At 42.0% G+C, this 21649-nt stretch overlaps 1 protein-coding gene across 1 annotated transcript; it reads right to left on the bottom strand.

Moving 5' to 3' along the window:
- Positions 1-10141: 10141 nt before the first annotated feature.
- On the bottom strand, positions 10142-18325 carry MAF (MAF bZIP transcription factor). The gene is made up of 2 exons (XM_040329187.1): positions 16976-18325; positions 10142-11932 (listed from the first exon to the last, which is right to left on the bottom strand). Exons 1-2 carry the CDS (start codon positions 17998-18000, stop codon positions 11926-11928), a joined length of 1032 nt encoding a protein of 343 aa, XP_040185121.1. The 5' UTR covers positions 18001-18325; the 3' UTR covers positions 10142-11925.
- Positions 18326-21649: the final 3324 nt, after the last annotated feature.

The following is a 21649-nucleotide window of genomic DNA, read 5'->3' as shown; positions in this document are numbered from 1 at the left end:
AGATTCTTAACCAGATTCGGAAAGACTGGCTTAACTTTGAGGCGGCGTACCGTATCGCATATACGCTATGCCGCCGTAAGTCAGAGAGGCAAGTGCTGTATTCACAAAGCACTTGCCTCCTAAGTTATGGCGGCGTAGCGTAAATGGGCCGGCGTAAGCACGCCAAATTCAAATGATGAACAGGGGGGCGTGTTTTATGTTAATGACTAGTGACACGACGTGATTGACGTTTTAAACTAACGGCGCATGTGCCGTCCGTGAACGTATCCCAGTGCGTATGCGTCGGATAGAATGCCTAAGATACGTCGAACACTGCCTACGAAGTGAACGTAACTTACGCACAACCCTATTCGCGTACGACTTACGCAAACGACGTAAAAAGATACGCTCGTTCTCGACGTCCATACTTTGCATGGGCTGCGCCACCTAGGGAGCAGCTTTATCTTTACGCGGGTGTACGTCTTCCGTAAACGGCGTAACTAATTGCGACGGGCGTATGTACGTCCGTGAATCGGCGTATCTTGCTCATTTGCATATTCGACGCGTAAAACAACGGAAGCGCCACCTAGCGGCCAGCCTAAATTTGCACCCTAAGATACAACGGCGTAGGAGACTTACGCCGCTCGTATCTTAGCCTAATTTAAGCGTATTTGGTTTCCAGAATACGCTTAAATTTACGACGGCGTAGATTCAGAGTTACGACGGCGTATCTATTGATACACCGGCGTAACTCTACGTGAATCTAGCTTTCTGTGTGCACCAGTTCTAGTAAATCTCTCCTCTTGCTGAAGCAAACCGAACATCATTCAGTTGCAAAAAAAATGTACTTTGCAAAAAAAAATAATAATAATAATAATAAAAAAATAATAATAAAAAAAAAAATACTTTTTGTGCAGATTACACGTGCTACGATCCTCTGAGTGTAAGTAGATTTAGTAGACCCTTCGGTATGTTCTCGCATCTCATTGTAAAATCTACGTATAGACTTATACATACGTATACAAGCACAGGCACACAGGAAGTATTAACTAGCGATTAAACCATAGTCAGAGTCCCTGGGTCCTTCTTATACGCCTGTTCTATGCCTGGCATGTTACATCAATATGCAAGCGATGGCACTAGTTAACACCATTTCCTTTGCAGATTGAAATCACAAGATGAGAACACCGTTTCTTTATCTAAAACGGAGCATCTAGAAAAAAAAACTATCAAGCTTACATAACAAGTCAAAGAACTATTTGTAAAGCACAGAAATGCATCTCAATCAACCTACCAATAATCAGAGTTTGTTGTTCTAATCAAATAAAATATGAAATTAGAGTCACTGCCCTTAGTCTCGTCCTCTGATATCTGTTCTCATCATTCTTTTTTTTACTTGGAGTAAAGGAGAAAAATCTGTATTGTATAATTAATCCGCTATACAATAAAAATGTAACATAATAAAGCCTTTCTCTATCTGAAGGATTCCTTGGAACAACCTTTACGTCTCAGGGAACCTATGCTACTAGTTATTAAATCTGCAGCTTACGGGGACATCGGTGTGGACAGTAAGTTGTGGATATAAGAAAAAATGAAAGAAAAAAGAGTGTGGCCTACATAGTAAATTTGACACCTAGGGCTGCTCTATACAACCCACATTTTTTTCAGTAATAATAATGAATGAAAAAAATAATAATAATGGCCATAAAGAGAAATGCAGACCATGAAAAATTGTAGTACTTGGTCGCATTGGTGGTTAGTAAAAAAAATAAAGTGCCCCCTTACATTGGCAGTCTGTATAGTAACTCCTTATACTGGCTCAGTGGAAAATGGTCTCCTAGATTGGTGGTCGGTAGAGAAGGGTCACATTACACTGATAGTCAGTGGGAAGAATGCTCCCGACATAGGCATTGGTGGTCAGTAGAAAGATTGCTCCTTATATTGGTGATCAGTAGAAGGAATTCTCCTAACATTGGTGGTCAGTGGGAAGAATAATCCTTACATTGGTGGTTAGAGAAAAGAATACAACTTAAAGTGGTAGTCAGTGGAAAGAGTTCCCCTTCCATTGGTGGTCAGTAGGAAGAATGACCCTTCCATTGGTGGTCAGTGGGAATATTGTCCCTTACATTGGTAGTCATTGGGAAGAATACCCCTTAGGCCTCGTACACACGACCGAGTTTCTCGGCAAAAAAACAGCAAGAAACTGCTGTTTTGTTTTTTTTGCCGAGGAAACCGGTGGTGTGTACACTTTTCAACGAAGAAACTGTCGAGGATCTCGTCGAGCCTAAAAGAGAGCATGTCTTCTTTTTTCTCGACGGGAATAGGGAAATTTGGCTCGCCGAGATCCTTGACAGCCTAACAAGGAACTCAACGAGCAAAACGATGTCGAGTTTCTCGGTCGTGTGTACGAGGCCTTACAGTGGTGGTAGTGGGAAGAATGCCCATTACATTGCTGGTTAGTGGGGAGAATGCCCCTTACAATGGTGGTCAGTGGAAATAATGCCCCCTACATTGGTGGTCAGTGGGAAGAATGCCCCTTTACAATGGTGGTCAGTGGGAAGAATGATCCTTACATTTATGGTCAGTGGGAAGAATGCCCCTTACAATGGTGGTTGTGTCGAAGAATGATCCTTACAATGATGGTCATTTCGGAAGAATGCTCATTACAATGGTGGTCAGTGGGAATAATGCCCCCTACATTGGTGGTCAGTGGGAAGAATGATCCTTACATTGATGATCAGTGGGAAGAATGCCCCTTACATTGGTGGTCAGTGGGAAGAATGCCCCTTATAATGGTGGCCAGTGGGAAGAATGACCATTACATTGGTGGTGGTGTGAAGAATGCTGCTTATATTGGTGGTCAGTGGGAAGACGGTCCTGTTTAATTGGTGGCCATTGGGAAGTGTTAAAGCTCCCCATACAGAGAGCTAAAAAAACTAATGGTGTCAGTAGTTACCTATCCAAAAGGTAGAAAGTGCTCATTGCTGAAGCATCCCCTAGCAACCTTTAAAGGAACTCTGGTTGATTAAGCTGCTGTAATAAATAAACTTACAACTCCGAATATAATTTAGTGATCCATTTAAGTCTATGCAAACCCACTAAATCACTAACAATTTGTATAAGCTTTCATTTTATCAATATTATTTCCAAATAGAGTGTTAATATTTTTAAACCTGCAGCTTACATTTAAAAAATTCATGGTGATCCTGCCATAAAGGTTCTGTTTAGGCACTTCCTGTTATATGTGACTATATTCTGCCACAATCTCCCAACTGTGCTCCTGCCTGGTCACTCTGTCAGATGGCTTCTGATGGAGAATACAAGTGTCTGTTTTCAGCACACATTGCACAGTCATGGTTCACTGTTGTCACCTTCGGGAAACCTGACCTGAAAAAAGGTCATGCAGCCATCACTGGAGTGCAAGTGCATGTAGACAGAAAAGGCTGCAGGTGATCGGCAGCAGCAAGATGCAACAAAAGTTAAAGAAAGGTATAAACCAGTATTAAAAAATAATAGCAGTTTATGGCATGCGTGGGTTGATTTACTAAAACTGGAGAGTGCAAAATGTGGTGCGGCTCTGCATGGTAGCCAATCAGCTTCTAACATAAAACAATTGAAGCTGATTGGTTTCTATTCAGATCTGCACCAGATTTTGCACTCTCCAGTTTTAGTAAATCAACCCTACAGTGCGTAGGCACACTATTATTCTCTTAACCTCTTAACGCCCGCCGCACGCCTATTTACGTCCACAGAATGGCACGTACAGGCAGAAGGGCGTATATATACGTCCCTGCCTTCTAGCGGGTCGGGGGTCCGATCGGGACCCCCTCCGCTGCGTGCGGCTTACCTCGGGGAACGATCCGTCTTGAGGGTGCGGCTGTTCATTTCTGTCCGCCCCCTCGTGATCACTCTCGGCCAATCCCGTCGTGTCCCGCCGTGTCACTTCCTCTGCCTGTGTAATGTAAACACTGGCAGAGGAAGTGATGCAGCTCTCCTCTCGGCGGTATTTTCAAACCGCCGAGAGGAGAGAAGACTCACACAGTAAGTCGCACCAACAATACACTGACACTTGTACACATAGGCACATTAACCCCTTCAGATCACCCCCCTGTCACAGTGTCACTGAATGCAGTGATCATATATGTACTGATCACTGCATTTAGTGTCAGTGTGACAGTTAGTGTGACAGGCAGTTAGTGTTAGGTTCAGGGTAGCCCCGTACCCCCCCTAATAAAGTTTTAACCCCTTGATCACCGCCCTAGTTAACCCTTTCACCCCCTATTGCCAGTGTCACTAAGCGATCATTTTACTGATCGCTGTATTAGTGTCACTTTTGCCGCTAGGTAGCTAATTTTCTTTTATTGCGATTTTTTTTTTACTAAAGACATGTGGCTGAATAGATTTTGGCCTAAATGTTTGACTAAAATTTAGTTTATTCAATTTTTCTTATAACAAAAAGTAAAAAATATTGTTCTATTTTTATTTATAGCGCAAAAAATAAAAATCGCAGAGGCAATCAAATGCCATCAAAAGAAAGCTCTATTTGTGAGAAGAAAAGGACGCAAATTTTGTTTGGGAGCCACGTCGCACGACCGCGCAATTGTCTGTTAAAGCGACGCAGTGCCGAATTGTAAAAACACCTCTGGGCATTTAGCAGCATATTGGTCCGGGACTTAAGTGGTTAACAATGGTTTCACCCAAGTCACACAACTTTCACCCAAAATTCACACAAGATTCAATTAATAAAATGTCTAAAACTCAAGTGAACATTGTATGAACCATGGCTGAAAACAATGATAAATAGAACTATTTTGGTTTACATTGACTTCAAAGACTTGAAGTCATTGACCATTTAGGTAAAAGATTTAAACCACTGGTGGCTTTGTACTCCTTCTGTGAAGGCCCACATTTTCTTTTTTTAAGTTCTAAAGCTGTAGAAGATCCAGCAACTTGCTTAAGTAACAGCCTTTTGCTAAAAATATTTATTCTGAGGGTCTTCAGGGACACGGTTTTGTTGGGACGAAGCCTCTTATTATTTTATAAGTAAAAAAAATTGAATGGACTTGCATAACCAGAGAGAAGTCCAGAACTCCGACCAAGAAAAGCAGGTAGTAAGAGCTCTACAATTCTACCTACGTTAGATGATATTGAGTAGAGGTACGAGCATGAGGAAGCAATCGTTCCATTCTTTAGGGAAAAAAGGGAACAATCACTGATCAGCCTTAAAGATATTATACGTCGGAAAAGCTCCGTTGGTAATATTAAGTTCTTCTAAAGCTTGCAAGAGCTCGCTATTGCTCTACACTACCCAAGTGATGCTCAAACTGCTTCTGGTGTACATAGCTGGCCTTACTTGTTTTCATTGAGGCCTTTTCACCTTTACGTTCGGGATACTCACTTATCCTTTTTCATCTAATTTTGTGACTTCAAGTCATTGCAGAATATGTTGATGGGATACATAAAGACTTCTAATAATGACCTTTGGGATATCTGAATTGCCTTGAAATGGCAAATATTGCGATGATTAAGTCCACTGATTATACTACATAAAATTTAAAATGCGAGACTGCGTCTATAGATAAAACTTTTTATCAAAGTTATCTTATAACTAAATCACTAAGCTGCCGCAGATTTGAATCCATATTGCGGTAGTATAATGAAAATTTGCAAATACCGCCACCTAAATGGAATATTTTAGGAAGGACTGGCAAATGGAAAAAAATAACTACTATAGTATGGTAAATTTATATATACTTGCAATATCTTTAGGTACAATTTAACACATTGTGGACTCTGATTCGCCTACACTCAGAAGCCAGCTGCAGTTAAGTGATACTGCCTGGTCGGTCCTATTAGAATTGCCGGTTGCCATCATATTAGAAGGTACATCTAATATATGCAATAAAATCTAACTGTACCATACCCCCGTTTTTTCCTCTTGGCAAAGCCCCAAGTGAGAAAACCCAATAGCTCTGGAATCACGTACAGAATTGGGGAAATTTACTATACATCGAATTAAATAAGATATATTCTACAAGGACGGTCAACCAAAAAAGGCAACCCCATCCCTTATGATGAAGTCAAACTAAAACCAGCCCCAAATCCAAAAATAATAATAAAAAAATAAGGCTCACTTTCATCTCAATAGACACATATTACTATACGTTTAAGCATACATCTGGTCTCTTATAAGGTTTCTGATACAAGCATACGGACAGCAGTAAATTACAATCTGTTCATTGGTCAGAATTAGTAATGCAAATGACGGATGCTTGTGGGAGGCCAACCATAGGTGGCTTTAGCCATTTGCTTATCAAATTCTTTTAATGGGTTCATAAAAGTAATCACACACAAGAGGGCTTATTTCCACCTCTGTGTGTACAAGGAAGACACAAGGGTAAATGTAGACATGAATTAAGCATTAAACACTTGACTTGCTTGAATTGTAATCTTCATAACCCTGCACCCCGCTCCCTGTTATCCGCCTAATATTAATCTCTGGGCTGACATGAGCCAGCCAGACACATTCCTGCATAAAATAAATATTGATTTAATTTACAGTACATATTAACAGGTTTATATTTGAAAACTACTTAAGTAGCAATGTCAATAGCAGACTGCGCTTGCAAGTTTTTCACCTGTTTTATGTACTTTATTAATGTATTTAGCGACACCAAATTTAACAGTTCTTTTACGGTGGACGATTCAGATTTGTCCCTGCATATGCCCCTTTTTTTTTATTTTTAGCATCTAAAAATAATTACTGGTGCTTTCTCTTTTATGATTTCCAGGGAAATTGTTAGGTTTCAGAGATATATAAAAAAAAAAAAATTAAGAAATTATGCAATTATTGTGAAACAGCTAAAAAAAAAAAAAAATATTAAAAGGGAAAAAGAAAAAGAAAGGGATAGCAAGGGGTATATAGACTTGTGCAAACTGGAAATGGATTGTAGTTAGGATTCTTTTCGTTTGCAAAGTTGTATTATTATTATTATTTGTTGTAGTGTTATATCGTGAAAAAAAATCTATATACTAATATCTTTCCCCCCAAAAAAATCATATTAAAATCCAATCAGAAAAACACATTTGGTTAGGGGTAAGTTAAAATTTGGACTGGTGTGCCAAACTGTCAGATGTTAAGATGGGATTTAAAGAAAAAAAAATGTATTTTCTAATCTGTTTTCTAACAGTTTTACAACAGCTGCACGGTCTTAAAATATGTCTGTTTCAAATGCTAAGTTATTTGCGGAAAATAAATACAAAAAAGGTTATTTTGCTGCCATAAGTTTGGCTGATCTCCAGGACTCCTAAGCAGGTGTTGCTTAACGGGACTTTAAATTAACCGTGTTAGCTATTTTATTTATAAAAATGGATTTCTCTTTTAAATTACACCGTTACGCAGAGAGCAATCCAAGGCATTTGACAAAGATAATTCTTATGTACCCTATACATAATTTACTAACTCAGCGCAGGAAGTCAGGAATATTTGTTACAGCATTTGCGTTCAGGGATATATTTCCCCCAAATTTATGAATGGTGCTATTTGAAATGTGGAGTCGCTACAGACATAGTATCGTGGCGAGTAACAGATGTCTTGCCGAAAGTTTTAAAATACGGGCTTGTGGTTGAAATAAGCTCTGTTAAACGTACTAGGATTGGGATGCGCCATACAGATTACATCGTTTCTAAAAATTATACGCTTTTTTAAAAAAATAAAAAATTTAAACCCCCCATAACCGGCCCTTTCAGTGCCAACATCGCCTCGCGATCTTTCGTTTTTTGACCTCAGATTACATGAAATATGATAATATACTAAATGTTACGAATAAAGTTTTGCTTTACAGAAGGACAGAACTTGGATTCAATAGCCCACCCTTAAATTCGTCCAATTTATATTTCAAATAAAGAAAATTAAACTGATAAAATTTTAATATATAAAACGAATCGACCACAGGATTAATCTCATATCTCTTCCTATCAAAGCAGACAGCTTCAAACATGTAAATTCTAATTTGATTGCTGAAAATCATAAATCTCGCAGTTTATCGGGTGGGCGTGCGTGACGCTAAACATATTTATTTTATTTGTCAGTGTCCTTCGTAAACAAGCTTCTGCCACCGACTAGTGCCGTACGATTGGGAACTATGGCAAAAGCTATAAATAATTCATAACACATATGTGCATATATAAGCTCGCAGATCATGTATCACAGCAGGCAATGTAGAGTCTAAGGGCAATTGCTATGGGATGATAGCAGGTTCATACTAGGTGAGCGAGGCAAGTGTGAAGAGTATGCCTTTGCCTCTTGCGTTAAAAACAAAGCATGCACGTTGCTAAATGTGGAGATCCCTATAGAGCTACATAATATATTTTCTGACGCTGGCTTCAATCATTCAGCCTCCACTTCCTACAATCCATAGATCACAGCCATCTCTGACCAAGGCTGTGCTCATGTAGCCCTTGTCCTTCAAGATACATCACATGCATTACCCAACAAATATCCTACCAAATTACTAAAGCCCTGTGACTTATATCTTTAGAGTTTTTAAGGATTTAAAAAAAAAAAACCTTCAAGGGTCAAGCAAAACAAAACACGAAGGTTGTAGGAACATATTTTGCAACTTATATACTTAAGATAAGAGGCAGCCGGCGGAGAAAAATAATCACAGTTTATGTCTGAAGGGGACAGATGTTTGCTGAAATTATTACCCCATCTTAAAACGCTGCACGGTGACAACCGGCTAAATCTGTATAACTTCTAAGTATTTGCATTAAGCGTATGGTGTGATCTGTTATGTTTTAGCAAGCTGTGGGTTAAGAACCTCTCCGTTCAGTACTAATATCTCCCTGCTCTGCTAGGTAAAAGTCCAGTCCAACGACTTCACATGTCCTCCAAACTTATCAGTGCAGAGAAGCTTCAGGAGAAACATTTAACGCTTCCACAGCTGGTGCAAAGCACAAGCAGCAAATGCATGGGCTAAAGCATCAACGCACAGCCCATAGGCCAAACTATATGTGTGCAAGGATGACACAGAACACTGGAGGGGGTGGGGGGGATTAGCTTACCGGAAAGCCAATACTTGATTAAAGATAGGATAAGATATAGCAAAAAAAAATTACTTTTTACAAGATAGCACAACAAAATCTTCTAAATCCATCTTTGACTACAGATTAACTAGAATATGTACCTAAATAAACTGGAATAGGGGTCTGTAATCATTATCCAAACAGCAGTGTCCCACAAAAGGTCAGATGTCAAAGGGTGATAGTTCGGTGTTTAGAAAACCAATGACTATTTTAGTTTTCCCTTCATTTGGCTGGAGTGTCAAAGGGGGTATATGATCACAGATAGAAAATTGAGTATATCTATCTATATATATATATATATATAGATATATATTATTATTATTATTATTATTTTTATTATTATTTTTTTATTTATTATTATTACTTTTTTATTTATTACATTTTTTATGTCACTGTCTTAACATAATTAAGGTTATGCTAGTTGGGAGAATAAACCACACATCTATAGTGCATGCATTGCAAATGATGTCTCAAACAAGGTACCCTACGTCAGGAGATTGATATGTGATCATGACACTAATTACTGCTGCAATTAGACTTCCTTTCAAAGTTTGTCGCTGCCTATTCGGTCCCTATACAACACGTTCTGCCTAGAGATATTGACACCATTCTCTGTAAGGCACGCTGGCTTTCAAAAAAATAAAGAAAAATGTATAATAATAATAATGCAAAGGAACTTTTCTAACTAATAAAAGCTAAATTGAATGCATGTGTAGGCTGATTTAGGAAGAATTGTACTGAAGCAGTCAGGCAAGGCTTGGATCTGACAATGACATTGCAGAGAGGTGGAAAGAGTTATTATACATGATGAAGTCTGAGTGGGCAGATCATATCTAAAGGACAAAAGAGTAAAGGAAGTAGAACAGGTAACATCCATCAAATTAAGAAATTTACAAAATAAAGAGAATCTATATCCTACACTCAAAATGTATTGGTTGCCTAGAGCGACTTGTATCTTTAGGAACAAATCTATCCCAAAATTCTGCCTATATTGGACACCAATCCTGACACCTTGCAAATATAATAAAAAAATAAACAGCATAATTTTTTTTTTAGATCACACCCCAAAAGCAAATTCAGAATCAAAAACTGCAGTTTATTATTGTAGATTATTTTTTTCATTTTTGATATGACCATAGGACGTGAAATGACAGAGCACAAAATACATCACATTTCGTTAGTAACTCAAAATATAAAAAAAAAAATTTTGCACAGCAAAATATGGATAGGAAAACAAACAAACAAAAATAACATTATATAGCTGACACAGATTTCTATCTAATATGGATAAGTTTTACGTTCATTTGTAAAAAGACATGTTATCAGTCCCTGATAATACATTTTCCTGGTTATTGCATTTTAAGACTTGTGAAATTTGTGACGCTACAGAAGATCCAGTTCTGCGCCATAATATTAAACTGTAAATAATAAAAAAAAGATAATCTGCATTGTTTTAAAAAGTGTGCAGTAATGCCTTGATAACTGCATCATTTTTGTATTAGCGTTCTAAAACAAATTTGCATTTTATTTTATGCTTGCAGGTTATATCTTAGTGCAATTCAGTCCCAAATACTTCAATTTAAAAAAAAAAAAATAATAAAAAAACAAAAAACAAAAAAAAAAACAGACACTTTTGAATGCATCTACCCCTTGAATATACATAAGGCTATCTACCCTTTTAATACTTTGGTTTTAAAATACAGTCAGTGGTAAAGCTTGGGTTTTTTTTTTTTTTTAACACATACCCAACTTATATTTAAGTTGCAAGCACATGCGTTGGAAACTACCTTTAAAAATAGTCCCATTCCTACACCCCTTTCAACATCACGACAGTGAACAACTTAGTGCATCATCTGTAAAATATACTACATCTAAAATGGGTCTAACCTGTTCCATTAAAACTAAAACATTCCTTTTATCTGTTGCAAACATTTAAGAAGCGCTCACAAATTCTACGGAAAATAAACATAAAAATATGTACTACAAACCCATAGCATTCCACATTTGACAGCAACCAAATGCAAAAAAGGGTGTTTTTTTTTTACTTCTTTTTAAATAAAATTTAAGACCGTCATTAGCTCACAGCATTTAGTCCCAACACAAGTTCCTCAAAGTTGCTTATATTTTTTTAAATTTTGCCACATTTAAAATATGAAAAATCCATTTTGCCATCTTTTGGAGGAAAAGCAATCAGTGCATTTTAAAATAATAACAAAGACATTTTGCAACTATGCAAAATTAAAACAAAACAAAAAAAAAAGCATTGTTTATTTCTCTAGCAGATGCAAATGTTAGGGGAAGATCTAGATTGCACTTTTTTTGTCTTTAAGTGATGAGTAACAAAAAAATAATAATAATGTCATGCCATATTTTGTCCAGAAGTCCATTTTCCAAGCAAAAGAAAAAAAAAAAAACAGAAAAAAAAAATAATAATTATACCATACATGTCCAGCATGCAGGGCCTTCTTAATAATATATTGTCTATTTTTCCATAAAGTCTTATGACATTTACAGTTCTTTGTTGCCAAGACATAACAGCAAGCACAATGCATGAGATGAGCATGGATTTTAATGGCAGGCCAGTTTCAGTCATTCTGGGCCATACAGTCACATGAAAAACTGAAGTTTTTGATGAAGAGGCTTCATTTTGGCAGGTTGCTTTACACGTCATCTCCTCATTTATTTTTTACTTATTTTTGTTTGTTTTAGGTCAGCAACTCTCAAAATGATGAATTCAGCGAGACAGTCTAAAAATTCACATTTTTTTTTTTTTATTGCAAGCTCATATGAAGGACTCGGGATGGCAACAATTCTGCTTTTTCTCTTTCTTTCTGTCTTTGACACAGCAAGCTCATAAACTCATGACCTTTAAAAAAAAAAAAAAAGGAAACGTAAAGCGGATGGTATTAAAGAGTAATCTTCATATGAGTGCAAAGGGTGTTAGATAGGTGTAAGGCAAGCCCAGAAAAGCATGGAAAGAAAGTAGTAAAGTAAAAGAGCTAATAGAACCCTCCCATCTTCCCAGAATTATAGAAAATAAAAGCACTGAAGACAGCCAACTGTAAAAACGTCTAAGTTTCTAGTGAAGTGAACACATTGCTATTTCTATACCAAGTCAAAAAAGTGGATATTATACTGTATTGGTTATGCTAAAAAAATTGTATTGATAGCATAACCGATACAATAAATCTCCATGATATATGGGATATAAAGCATGCCAAGGTAACACTATTGCTTAAATTAGTCCACTGCCAACTGTCTAGCCTGTGATGCAGCTTTAATATGACCAATTAAATATTTCATTACAGCTCACCGAAGCAGTTAAGATTGATATCTATCTTCTATGGGCTGGTTGTCTGGGTAAAAGTCCTCAAGACTTAAGGCTACTCATTGACACAAGGCAGCAATCTCCAGACTTGTGGCAGTTTCCTCCCTGACAGAGTTTCACACAAACAATTTTTCTACTAACGCTAATGACTTCCTCAATAGAGAAAATCAAATGCTCGCAGAATACACACATGACGGTGACAGTCAATACTGAGAAGGTGAGCAAATGCATGTGTATTGCTTACGATCGTCGTAAGATGAGAAAAAGGGTTTCTGCTTGGCGGAAAATGGTTTAAAAAAATCCATTTCGACAGGATAATTTATTAAATTTTTTTTAGAAATAATGATCTGCTTCTTCTAAAATAATTAAAAAAAAAATCTTCTAAAAAAATTATTAAATTTTTTTTAAAAAATTGCGCTTTTTTTTTTTTAATATAGAAAATGAAAGCGCGACTCAAAATCATACAAGTTTGGACTGCTATCTTATGTCTGTGAGTAGCCAACTTTCTAAGTTCTAATGTGTAAAGGTTTTACAACTGGCTAGTGTAGGATGGGTATGACGGAAAATATTCATTGACTATTTAGTAAGGTGGACCTGTTCCCTTATATTAAGAAATGCTCAATTTACTAAGCATCCTTACCACCCTCATGAGAAAAAAAAAAGCATAGCTGCCAACACTTTCAAATAAATGACAGGGACACTCTGGCGTTAGGCTAATAAATGGTCCTACAAAATAGTGTCTCAAAGAGTAGATCTAGATACATATCTATAAACTATTTACTGTTTTAAATAAAGGTAATCTAAACATGCATAATTGCTTTCTAAACACTGACTGCCAATAAATAATAACTTGAACATTTCAATGCTATATAAGAATTTTATTCTGCAGCTGCCCAGTCATGAAAACTTGGGACAAGGACCAATCACTACTTAAGACCCTGGAAATAAAGGACTTAGGACTCTCCATCCAATACAAGTCATTTAACAACTGTCTAGAACTGACTGCTCTGCTAAAAGTCCTTCCAACTTTTAAAAGTGCACCAGAATTGAGCTGTGATTATAAAGTATGGGCATGCAAGACTATGAAATGCAGAAAGGGCAAGGTAAATCAATGCAGGACAGAAAAAAAAAGGTTAGAAAATGGACTGTTGTCATTTTAAGTAAGGGGGGTAGGGGGTGTAGGAACTTTTAGGGAATTAAAGGGAATATGAGTTCAGGTTATGGCCAGCTCCTGAGTACAGAAGAAGGCAGAGTGAGACGGGGAAATAAGATGTGGTCACCCCCCCAGAGACTTTGAGCATGCAGAGTTAATACGGCCAGGAAAGGTTTAATAAGGTCCCACACCCCACTGGATATAGTAGAAGAGGGCAGGATACATTTTTAGCCAGGGTAATGAGAAAAAAAGATGTGAAATATCTGGACAGGATGTGAATAATCTGTCCAGAGAAAATTCAGGACATGAACAGTTAACACAAAAGGGGTACCCCTGTGGACAACACGGGGATTAGTAAGGGTCCCCTACACCAGTAGGAATAATGAAAGAGGACAGCTTCTAGCCAAGGTCACTGAGAAATGAGAATGGGAATAAAGAGAGTCTCTGAACATGCAGAGTTAATACAACAGGGGCACCGTGTGGACAAGGAAGAGTTTAGTAAGCGTCCCACACCCAACTATGTATAGTAGAAGAGAGCAGGACAAGTTCCTAGCTAGAGTCAAGACAGCATGAGATGAGAATTAAGAAGAGTTTCTGCACATACAGAGTTAATACAACAGAGGCACCATGTGGACAAGGAATGGTTTAGTAAGAGTTTCTTGCACTACTGGGTAGATTAGAAGACAGTGTTAAGCCAGAAGGAAGGAAAGACAAGATGTGGTCACCCCAAGAGGCTAAGATTTATTACAGCCTGGGCACCGTGTGGGCAATGAAGGGTTTAGTAAGGTCCCATATCCCAATAGGTATAGCAGAAAAAGAGTAGGATAAATGTCTATAATCAAAGTAAAGGAGAAATGACATTTGGTCACCCCCAGAGGCTAAGAGATATTACAGCATGGCAGCATATGAGCAGATAGGTTTAGTAAGGTCCTTTTACGGCCCAATAACTATAATAGAAGAGGGTAGAATGAGTTTCTAGCCATAGTGAAGGAGAAATGACATGTGGTCAACGCAAGGAGCTATCAGATATTTGTAGCCTGGGCATCATATGGTCAAGGGCAAGTTTAGTAAAGTCCTACACCACAATGGATATAGCATAAGAGGACAGGATATGTTTCCAGACAAAATTAATCATTAATAACGTGTGGTCACCCCGAGAGGCTATGAGTTGATACAGCATGGGCACCATGTGGGCAACAAAGGGTTTAATAAGGTCCCACATTTCGAGGGGTATAGTAGAAGAGAGCATGATGAGTTTCTAGATAAAGTAAAGAAACAGCACAGAGGCACTAAGAGTTAATACAACATGGGTACCATGTGGGCATTGAATGGTCCCTCGCCCCAGTGGGTATAGTTGAAGATGGCTAAGTAAAGGAGACATTACATGTGGTCAACCCAAGAGGCTAGAAGGCAATACAGCATGGAAAACATATATAAGCAAAGAAGTGTTTAGTAAGGTCTCACATAGTAGAAGAGGGCACAATGAGTTCCTAGTCAGAGTGAAGAAGAAAGAAGGTGATTAGATCAAGAGGTGGGGAGTTAATACAGCTAGGGCACCATGTGGGCAAGGATGAGTTTAATAAGGTCCCACATTGTAGAAAAGGGCACAATAAGTTTCTAGCAAAAGTGAAGAAGAAATAAGGAGCTCAGCCCAGGAGGCTAATACAGCATGGGCACCATATAAATCGAAAGGGTATAATAAGGTTCCACACCCCAATGGGCATAGCAGAAGAGGGCAAAATAGGCTCCCTGACAAAATAAAGGAAAAATAACATGTGGTCAACCAAAACATTAATAGAGCATGGGTACCATGTGGGCAGAAAAGGTTTGACAGACAGGTTGAGTTTCTACACTATAACATAAAGGCTAAGACTTAGTACAACATGTGCACCATATGGGCAAAGAAGGGTATAGTAAGCTCCCACATGCAAATAGATATATTAGAAGAGGTCAAGAAGGATTTCTAGACAAAGTCGGAAAGAAATTACATGGGGGCAACTAAAAAGTTATTGTAGTATGGGCAAGAAAGCGTTTAGTAACTTCCCACATCCAAATAGGTATAGTAAAAGAGGTTAAGTTAGGTTTCAAAACAAAGTAAGGAAGAAATGACATGGGGGCAATTCAAAAGTTAACACAGCATGGGCACCATATGGGCAAGAAAGGTTTAAGTGAGGTCCCACATCAGAACAGGTGTAGAAGAGGTTAGGATGGGTTTCTAGACAAAGTGGGGAAGAAACGACATGGGGGCAACTCAAAAGTTAATGCATTATGTGCAAGAAAGGGAATAATGTGCTTCCACATTGGAAGAGGTATAGAAGAGGTCAAGATCAAGATGGGTTTCTAGATAAAGTCAAGAAGAAACGGCACAGGGGCAACGCAAAATTTAATGCAGTATGGGCAAGAAAGGGTATAGTAGACTTTCACATTAGAAGAGGTATAGAAGAGGTCAAGATGGGTTTCCTAGGTAAAGTCAAGAAGAAATTATATGGGGGCAACTCAAAAGTTAATGCAGTATGGGCAAGAAAGGGTATAGTAGACTTTCACGTTGGAGGAGGTATAGAAGAGGTCAAGATGGGTTTCCTAGGTAAAGTCAAGAAGAAATTATAGGGGGGCAACTCAAACGTTAATGCAATATGGGCAAGAAAGGGTATAGTAGACTTTCACGTTGGAGGAGGTATAGAAGAGGTCAAGATGGGTTTCTTAGGTAAAGTCAAGAAGAAATTATATGGGGGCAACTCAAACATTAATGCAGTATGGGCAACAAAGGGTATAGTAGACTTCCACGTTGGAAGAGGTATAGAAGAGGTCAAGATGGGTTTCCTAGATAAAGTCAAGAAGAAATTATATGGGGGCAACTGAAAAGTTAATGCAAGAAAGGGTTTAGTAAGGTCCCACATTGGAACAGGTGTAGAAGAGGTTAAGATGGGTTTCTAGACAACGTTGGGAAGAAACGACATGGGGCAACTCAAAAGTTAATGCAGTATGGGCACCATAGGAGCACGAAAGGTTATAGTAGGCTACCACATTGGACTAGGTAAATTAGAAGAGGTCAAGATGGGTTTTTAGACAAAGTCGGAAGAAACTACATAGGGGCAACTCAAAAGTTAATGCAGTATGGGCACCATAGGGGCAATAAATGTTATAGTAGGCTCCCACATTGGAATAGGTAAATTAGAAGAGGTCAAGAAGGGTTTTTAGATAAAGTTAAGAAATGAAATGGGGGCAACTAAAAAGTTAATGCAATACGGGTACCATATGGGCAAGGAAGAGTTTAGTAAAGTCCTACACCCCAAGGGTGATATTTTTAGGAAAAGTGGAGGAAAACCCACCTAATACATCATGGGCACCATGGAAGGGTTGAGTAAGGGTCCCTCACCCCCCAGATAGGTATTTGGGAGAGAAGGGAAGGGCTCAGGGGTGAGACTCACATGAAATACTCCGGAGATGAAGGGTTTTCACTGTTGCTGGAGCCGTTTTCTCGGAAGCCGCTTCCCAGGAGCTTCTCATACTTTTCCTTGTAGGCATCCCTCTCCCGAAGCAGCCTTGAGATCTCCTGCTTGAGGTGCTCCACTTGCTGCAGCAGCTGGTTCTTCTCGGACTCCAGGACGTGCCTCTGCTGCACCCTCTTGAAGCGGCACGACTGAGCGTAGCCCCGGTTCTTCAGGGTCCTCCTCTTCTGCTTCAGCCGGATCACCTCCTCCTTGCTGACCCCCCGCAGCTGCCGGTTGAGCTCCCGCACGGACATGGAGACCAGCTGGTCGTCGGAGAAGCGATCGTCGAAGTGCAGGTGGTGGTGGTGGTGATGATGGTGGGGGTGCATCCCGGAGGAAGCCGGTGAGACTCCGCTGCTGCCGGAGGAACCCGGCAGCCCTCCTCCTGCCCCGGGGTGGTGATGATGGTGGTGGTGGTGGGGCGCTCCGTTTTGCGCGGCGGCGATCACTGCGGAGACCACCGCGGCGGCGGAGCCGAGTTCTTCCCCGGGCATGGCCCCCGAGGAGCCGCCGTACTGCTGCGCCGCCCGGGCGAAGCCATCGTAGCCGCCCTGCTGGAGTTGCTGCTGCTGCTGTTGCTGCTGCTGCTGGGGGTTGCCGCCGTTGCTGATCAGCGCTTCCACCGCGTCCTCCGGGCTGAAGCCCAGCGCCTCCGGGTTGATCTGCTGGGGGTAGCCGGTCATCCAGTAGTAGTCTTCTAGGTGGCTCTTTTGGTCGCTCCCGGAGCTCGGGCTGGGCGCCGAGAAGCTCGGGGAAGGGGGAACCGAGCTGCAGGGCGTGCTCATCGGGGTGGAAGACAGCGATCCCCCGGCGATCAGGCGGCCGCACTGGCTGATGATGCGGTCGGTCTCCACCGGCTCCTTCTTCACTTCGAACTTCATCAGATCGAAGTCATTAACATATTCCATGGCCAGGGGACTGGTGGGCAGGTCGGAGCTGCTCATTGCCAGATCTGATGCCATCCTTCTGCTGCTCGCAGCCCTCCACACGGGGGACACCACAACACTACCGGGAGGACCGGGCACCGGGAGAGCCAGCTTGCTGCGGTGATCGCTTCTCTCCCAGCCCCCCGCCCCCCAAAAAAATCACAAGAAATCACCCCAAAAAAATCACAGGAGCCCGGCGGAGGACATACCGGGGGGCCACCGACCTCTTCCCCCAACTACACAACACACTTCATAGTCCCGGGACCGGAGAGGAGGAGAGGTGGGGGGGGGGGGAAGTGCTGAGCCGGTACAAGACTGGGGGACACCGCTCCGGATTTTTTCACCGATCCGTCCACCGAGCACTTTAAAAGCATTGCTGAGTTTTATAGGCGGCGTGACGTCACGGCCCGGACTGGGCACGGCGGGCCAATGGGAGGACGGATCCCCGGGCCTCATTAGCATAATAGTAAGAGATAAACTTCCAGGAGGGGAACTGTCAATCAGACGCCGCGATCAGCTGACTGTCAGCCGGGAGAGGAGGACCGACATTAACCCCTACCGGCCCGGCACCTGGGGGGTTAATCCCGAGCTGCAGATCGTACACTCTTCCTGAGCCGGGAGGTATACATAGGACTCTATACACTCATCACCCCCCCAGTAATGGGACAGAGGAGGGGGGTCAGTCCGGGACCTGGGGGGTTAATCCCGAGCTGCAGATTGTTAACCCTTCCTGGGCCGGGGGGGGGGGGGTTATAGATAGGACTCTATATACTCACCCCCCCCCCAGTAATGGGACAGAGGAGGGGGGTCAGTCCGGGACCTGGGGGGTTAATTCTGAGCTGCAGATTATTAACCCTTCCTGATCCGGGGGATTATAGATAGGACTCTATATACTCATCACCCCCCCCCCCCAGTAATGGGACAGAGGAGGGGGGTCAGTCCGGGACCTGGGGGGTTAATCCCGAGCTGCAGATTATTAACCCTTCCTGATCCGGGGGATTATAGATAGGACTCTATATACTCATCACCCCCCCCCCCCAGCAATGGGACAGAGGAGGGGGGTCAGTCCGGCACCTGGGGGGTTAATTCTGAGCTGCAGATTATTAACCCTTCCTGATCCGGGGGATTATAGATAGGACTCTATATACTCATCACCCCCCCCAGTAATGGGACAGAGGAGGGGGGTCAGTCCGGCACCTGGGGGGTTAATTCTGAGCTGCAGATTGTTAACCCTTCCTGAGCCGGGGGGGTTATAGATAGGACTCTATATACTCATCACCCCCCCAGTAATGGGACAGAGGAGGGGGATCAGTCCGGTACCTGAGGGGTTAATTCTGAGCTGCAGATTGTTAACTCTTCCTGAGCCGGGGGGTTATAGATAGGACTCTATATACTCATCACCCCCCCCCCCCCCAGTAATGGGACAGAGGAGGGGGGTCAGTCCGGGACCTGGGGGGTTAATTCTGAGCTGCAGATTATTAACCCTTCCTGAGGGGGGGTATAGATAGGACTCTATACACTTATCACCACCCCCCCCCCCCCCAGTAATGGGACAGAGAGGGGCATCAGTCCGGGACCTGAGGGGTTAATTCTGAGCTGCAGATTGTTAACTCTTCCTGAGCCGGGGGAATTATAGATGGAACTCTGTACACTTATCCCCCCCCCCCCCCAGTAATGGGACAAAAGAGGAGGGGATTATAGACTTTATACACATTTACCCCCCCCCCCCAGTAATAGGGCAGAAGAGGGGAAATTATAGACTATATACTTACCCCCCCCCCCCCCCCAGAAATGGCACAGAAGAGGGGGGAATTACACTTGATACACTTATCACCCCCCCAGTAATGGGACAGAAGAGGGGGGAATTACAGACTTTATGCACTTATCACCCCCCCCCCGGAATTATAGACTTTATACATTTATCACTCCCCCCCAGTAATGGGACAGAAGGGGGGTCGCAGGGTCTGCCAGCAGGGGGGGGGGGGGGGCAGTCCGGGACCCTGGAGGTTAATTCTGAGCTGCAGATTGTTAACTCTTCCTGAGCCTGGCGGGATTATAGATATATAGTATATAGAGGGTTAACTCTCCCTGGGGGGGGGGGGGGGGGGGATTGCTGTGACTTTATACACTTAGCGGAGGGGAGAGGATCGGAGTCCCCAGTAATGGGGGGGGGGGGGGGTTGTCTGACTGCAACTAGAGATCAGACAGATGAGCAAACTGCAATTATGTAATAACAAATTAATATATAATAGAATGTCGGATATTATATGTATAGAGAGGGGAGGGGAAGTGTGTGTGGGGGGGTCGGGATAGCAAAGGGGGGAGGGGTGAGGAGAGCAATAGAGATGGGGATGAAGGGATTAAAATCAATGTGGGGGGGGGGATTGAAGGGATAGATGAGAAGGAGAGAGTAAAAGGGGGGAGAAAAGAGCAATGGGGTGATAGAGAGGAGCGAGAAGGTATAGACAGAGGGAGGAAGAGAGGAGAAGAGGAGAGGAGTGCAAGGGAGTAGAGTAGCAAAGAGAAATGGGAGAGCAGAGAGGTGGAAGAAGAGAGCAATTGGGGGGGGGCGTATAGAGGGGGCAGGAAGGATAGAGAGGGGGGTGGGAAGAGAAGGGGTGAGAGGAGAGAAATGGGGGGGGGATAAGGAGGGTAGAGGGAAGATAGAGGGGGAGATGAGAGCTATGGGGGGGGGGCGTATAGAGGGGGCAGGATGGGATAGAGAGGGGGGGGTGGGAAGGGGTGAGAGGAAAGAAATGGAGAGGATAAGGAGGGTAGAGAGAAGATAGAGGGGGAGATGAGAGCTATGGGGGGGGGGGGGGGGGTAGAGAGGAGGGAAAGAGGGAAGAGGAGGGCAATGGAGGGGGAGTAGAGAGGGAAGAGAAAAGATAGATGGGGAAGGGGAGAGAGTAAGAGGATGGAAAAGAGAGCCATTGGAAGTGGGGGATAGAAAGGTGGAGAGAGAGGAGGGGGAAGAGAGGAGTGCAAGGGGATAGAACAGAGAGGTGGGAGAAGAGAGCAATGGATGGGGGGGGGGGGGGGGGACAGAATGGGGAAGCAATGGGGTGGGAGAAAGGATACAGGGGGAGAAGAGAAGGGGAGAGTGAGAGGAGAGCCATTAGGAGGGGGAATAGAAAGGTGGAGAGAGAGAGGGGAGGGGGATGAGTAATTTAGTAAATGAAATAAAAAACTGAAATATTTGCTATCTATAAAACATGTATACAGGGGGATGTGGAGCCCTTGTAGATCTATAGAGAACTCTACACACATTATCAGACTAGAAGAGTGAAGAGTCCCTCCAATCATCCAATCATATGAAACGCAATCCTGGGTAATAATGGTGATTGGATCATTAAAGTGAATCTTCTCTTTTTTTGCAGTGAATATCCTGGACTCCTTTAGTAAATCACATGAGACCAGGCAGTGTCCATCCCCTGCACAGAACTCTCCTGCTCTGTGCTCTGCATGCTGTGTATACAATGTGACAGCTAGGTGTCTGTACAGTATAGCTCTTTGTAGATGGAGGAGTGAGGAGGGATCAGTGCTGCACACAGCCAGGCTCATCCACTATCCCCCCCCCCCCCCCCCCTGTAATCTGAGCAAGCTTCGCTCTGCCCTTTGCACTTTCACATTTAACTATTTCTTTACTATATGGTGAGAAGAGAAAAAACATCTCCCAGGACAC

This window comes from Rana temporaria, chromosome 11, assembly GCF_905171775.1.
Source record: "Rana temporaria chromosome 11, aRanTem1.1, whole genome shotgun sequence".
NCBI classification, from domain to species: domain Eukaryota; kingdom Metazoa; phylum Chordata; class Amphibia; order Anura; family Ranidae; genus Rana; species Rana temporaria.
The sequence above is the reverse complement of the archived record's forward strand: the minus strand, read 5'-3'. Positions and strand labels throughout refer to the sequence as shown.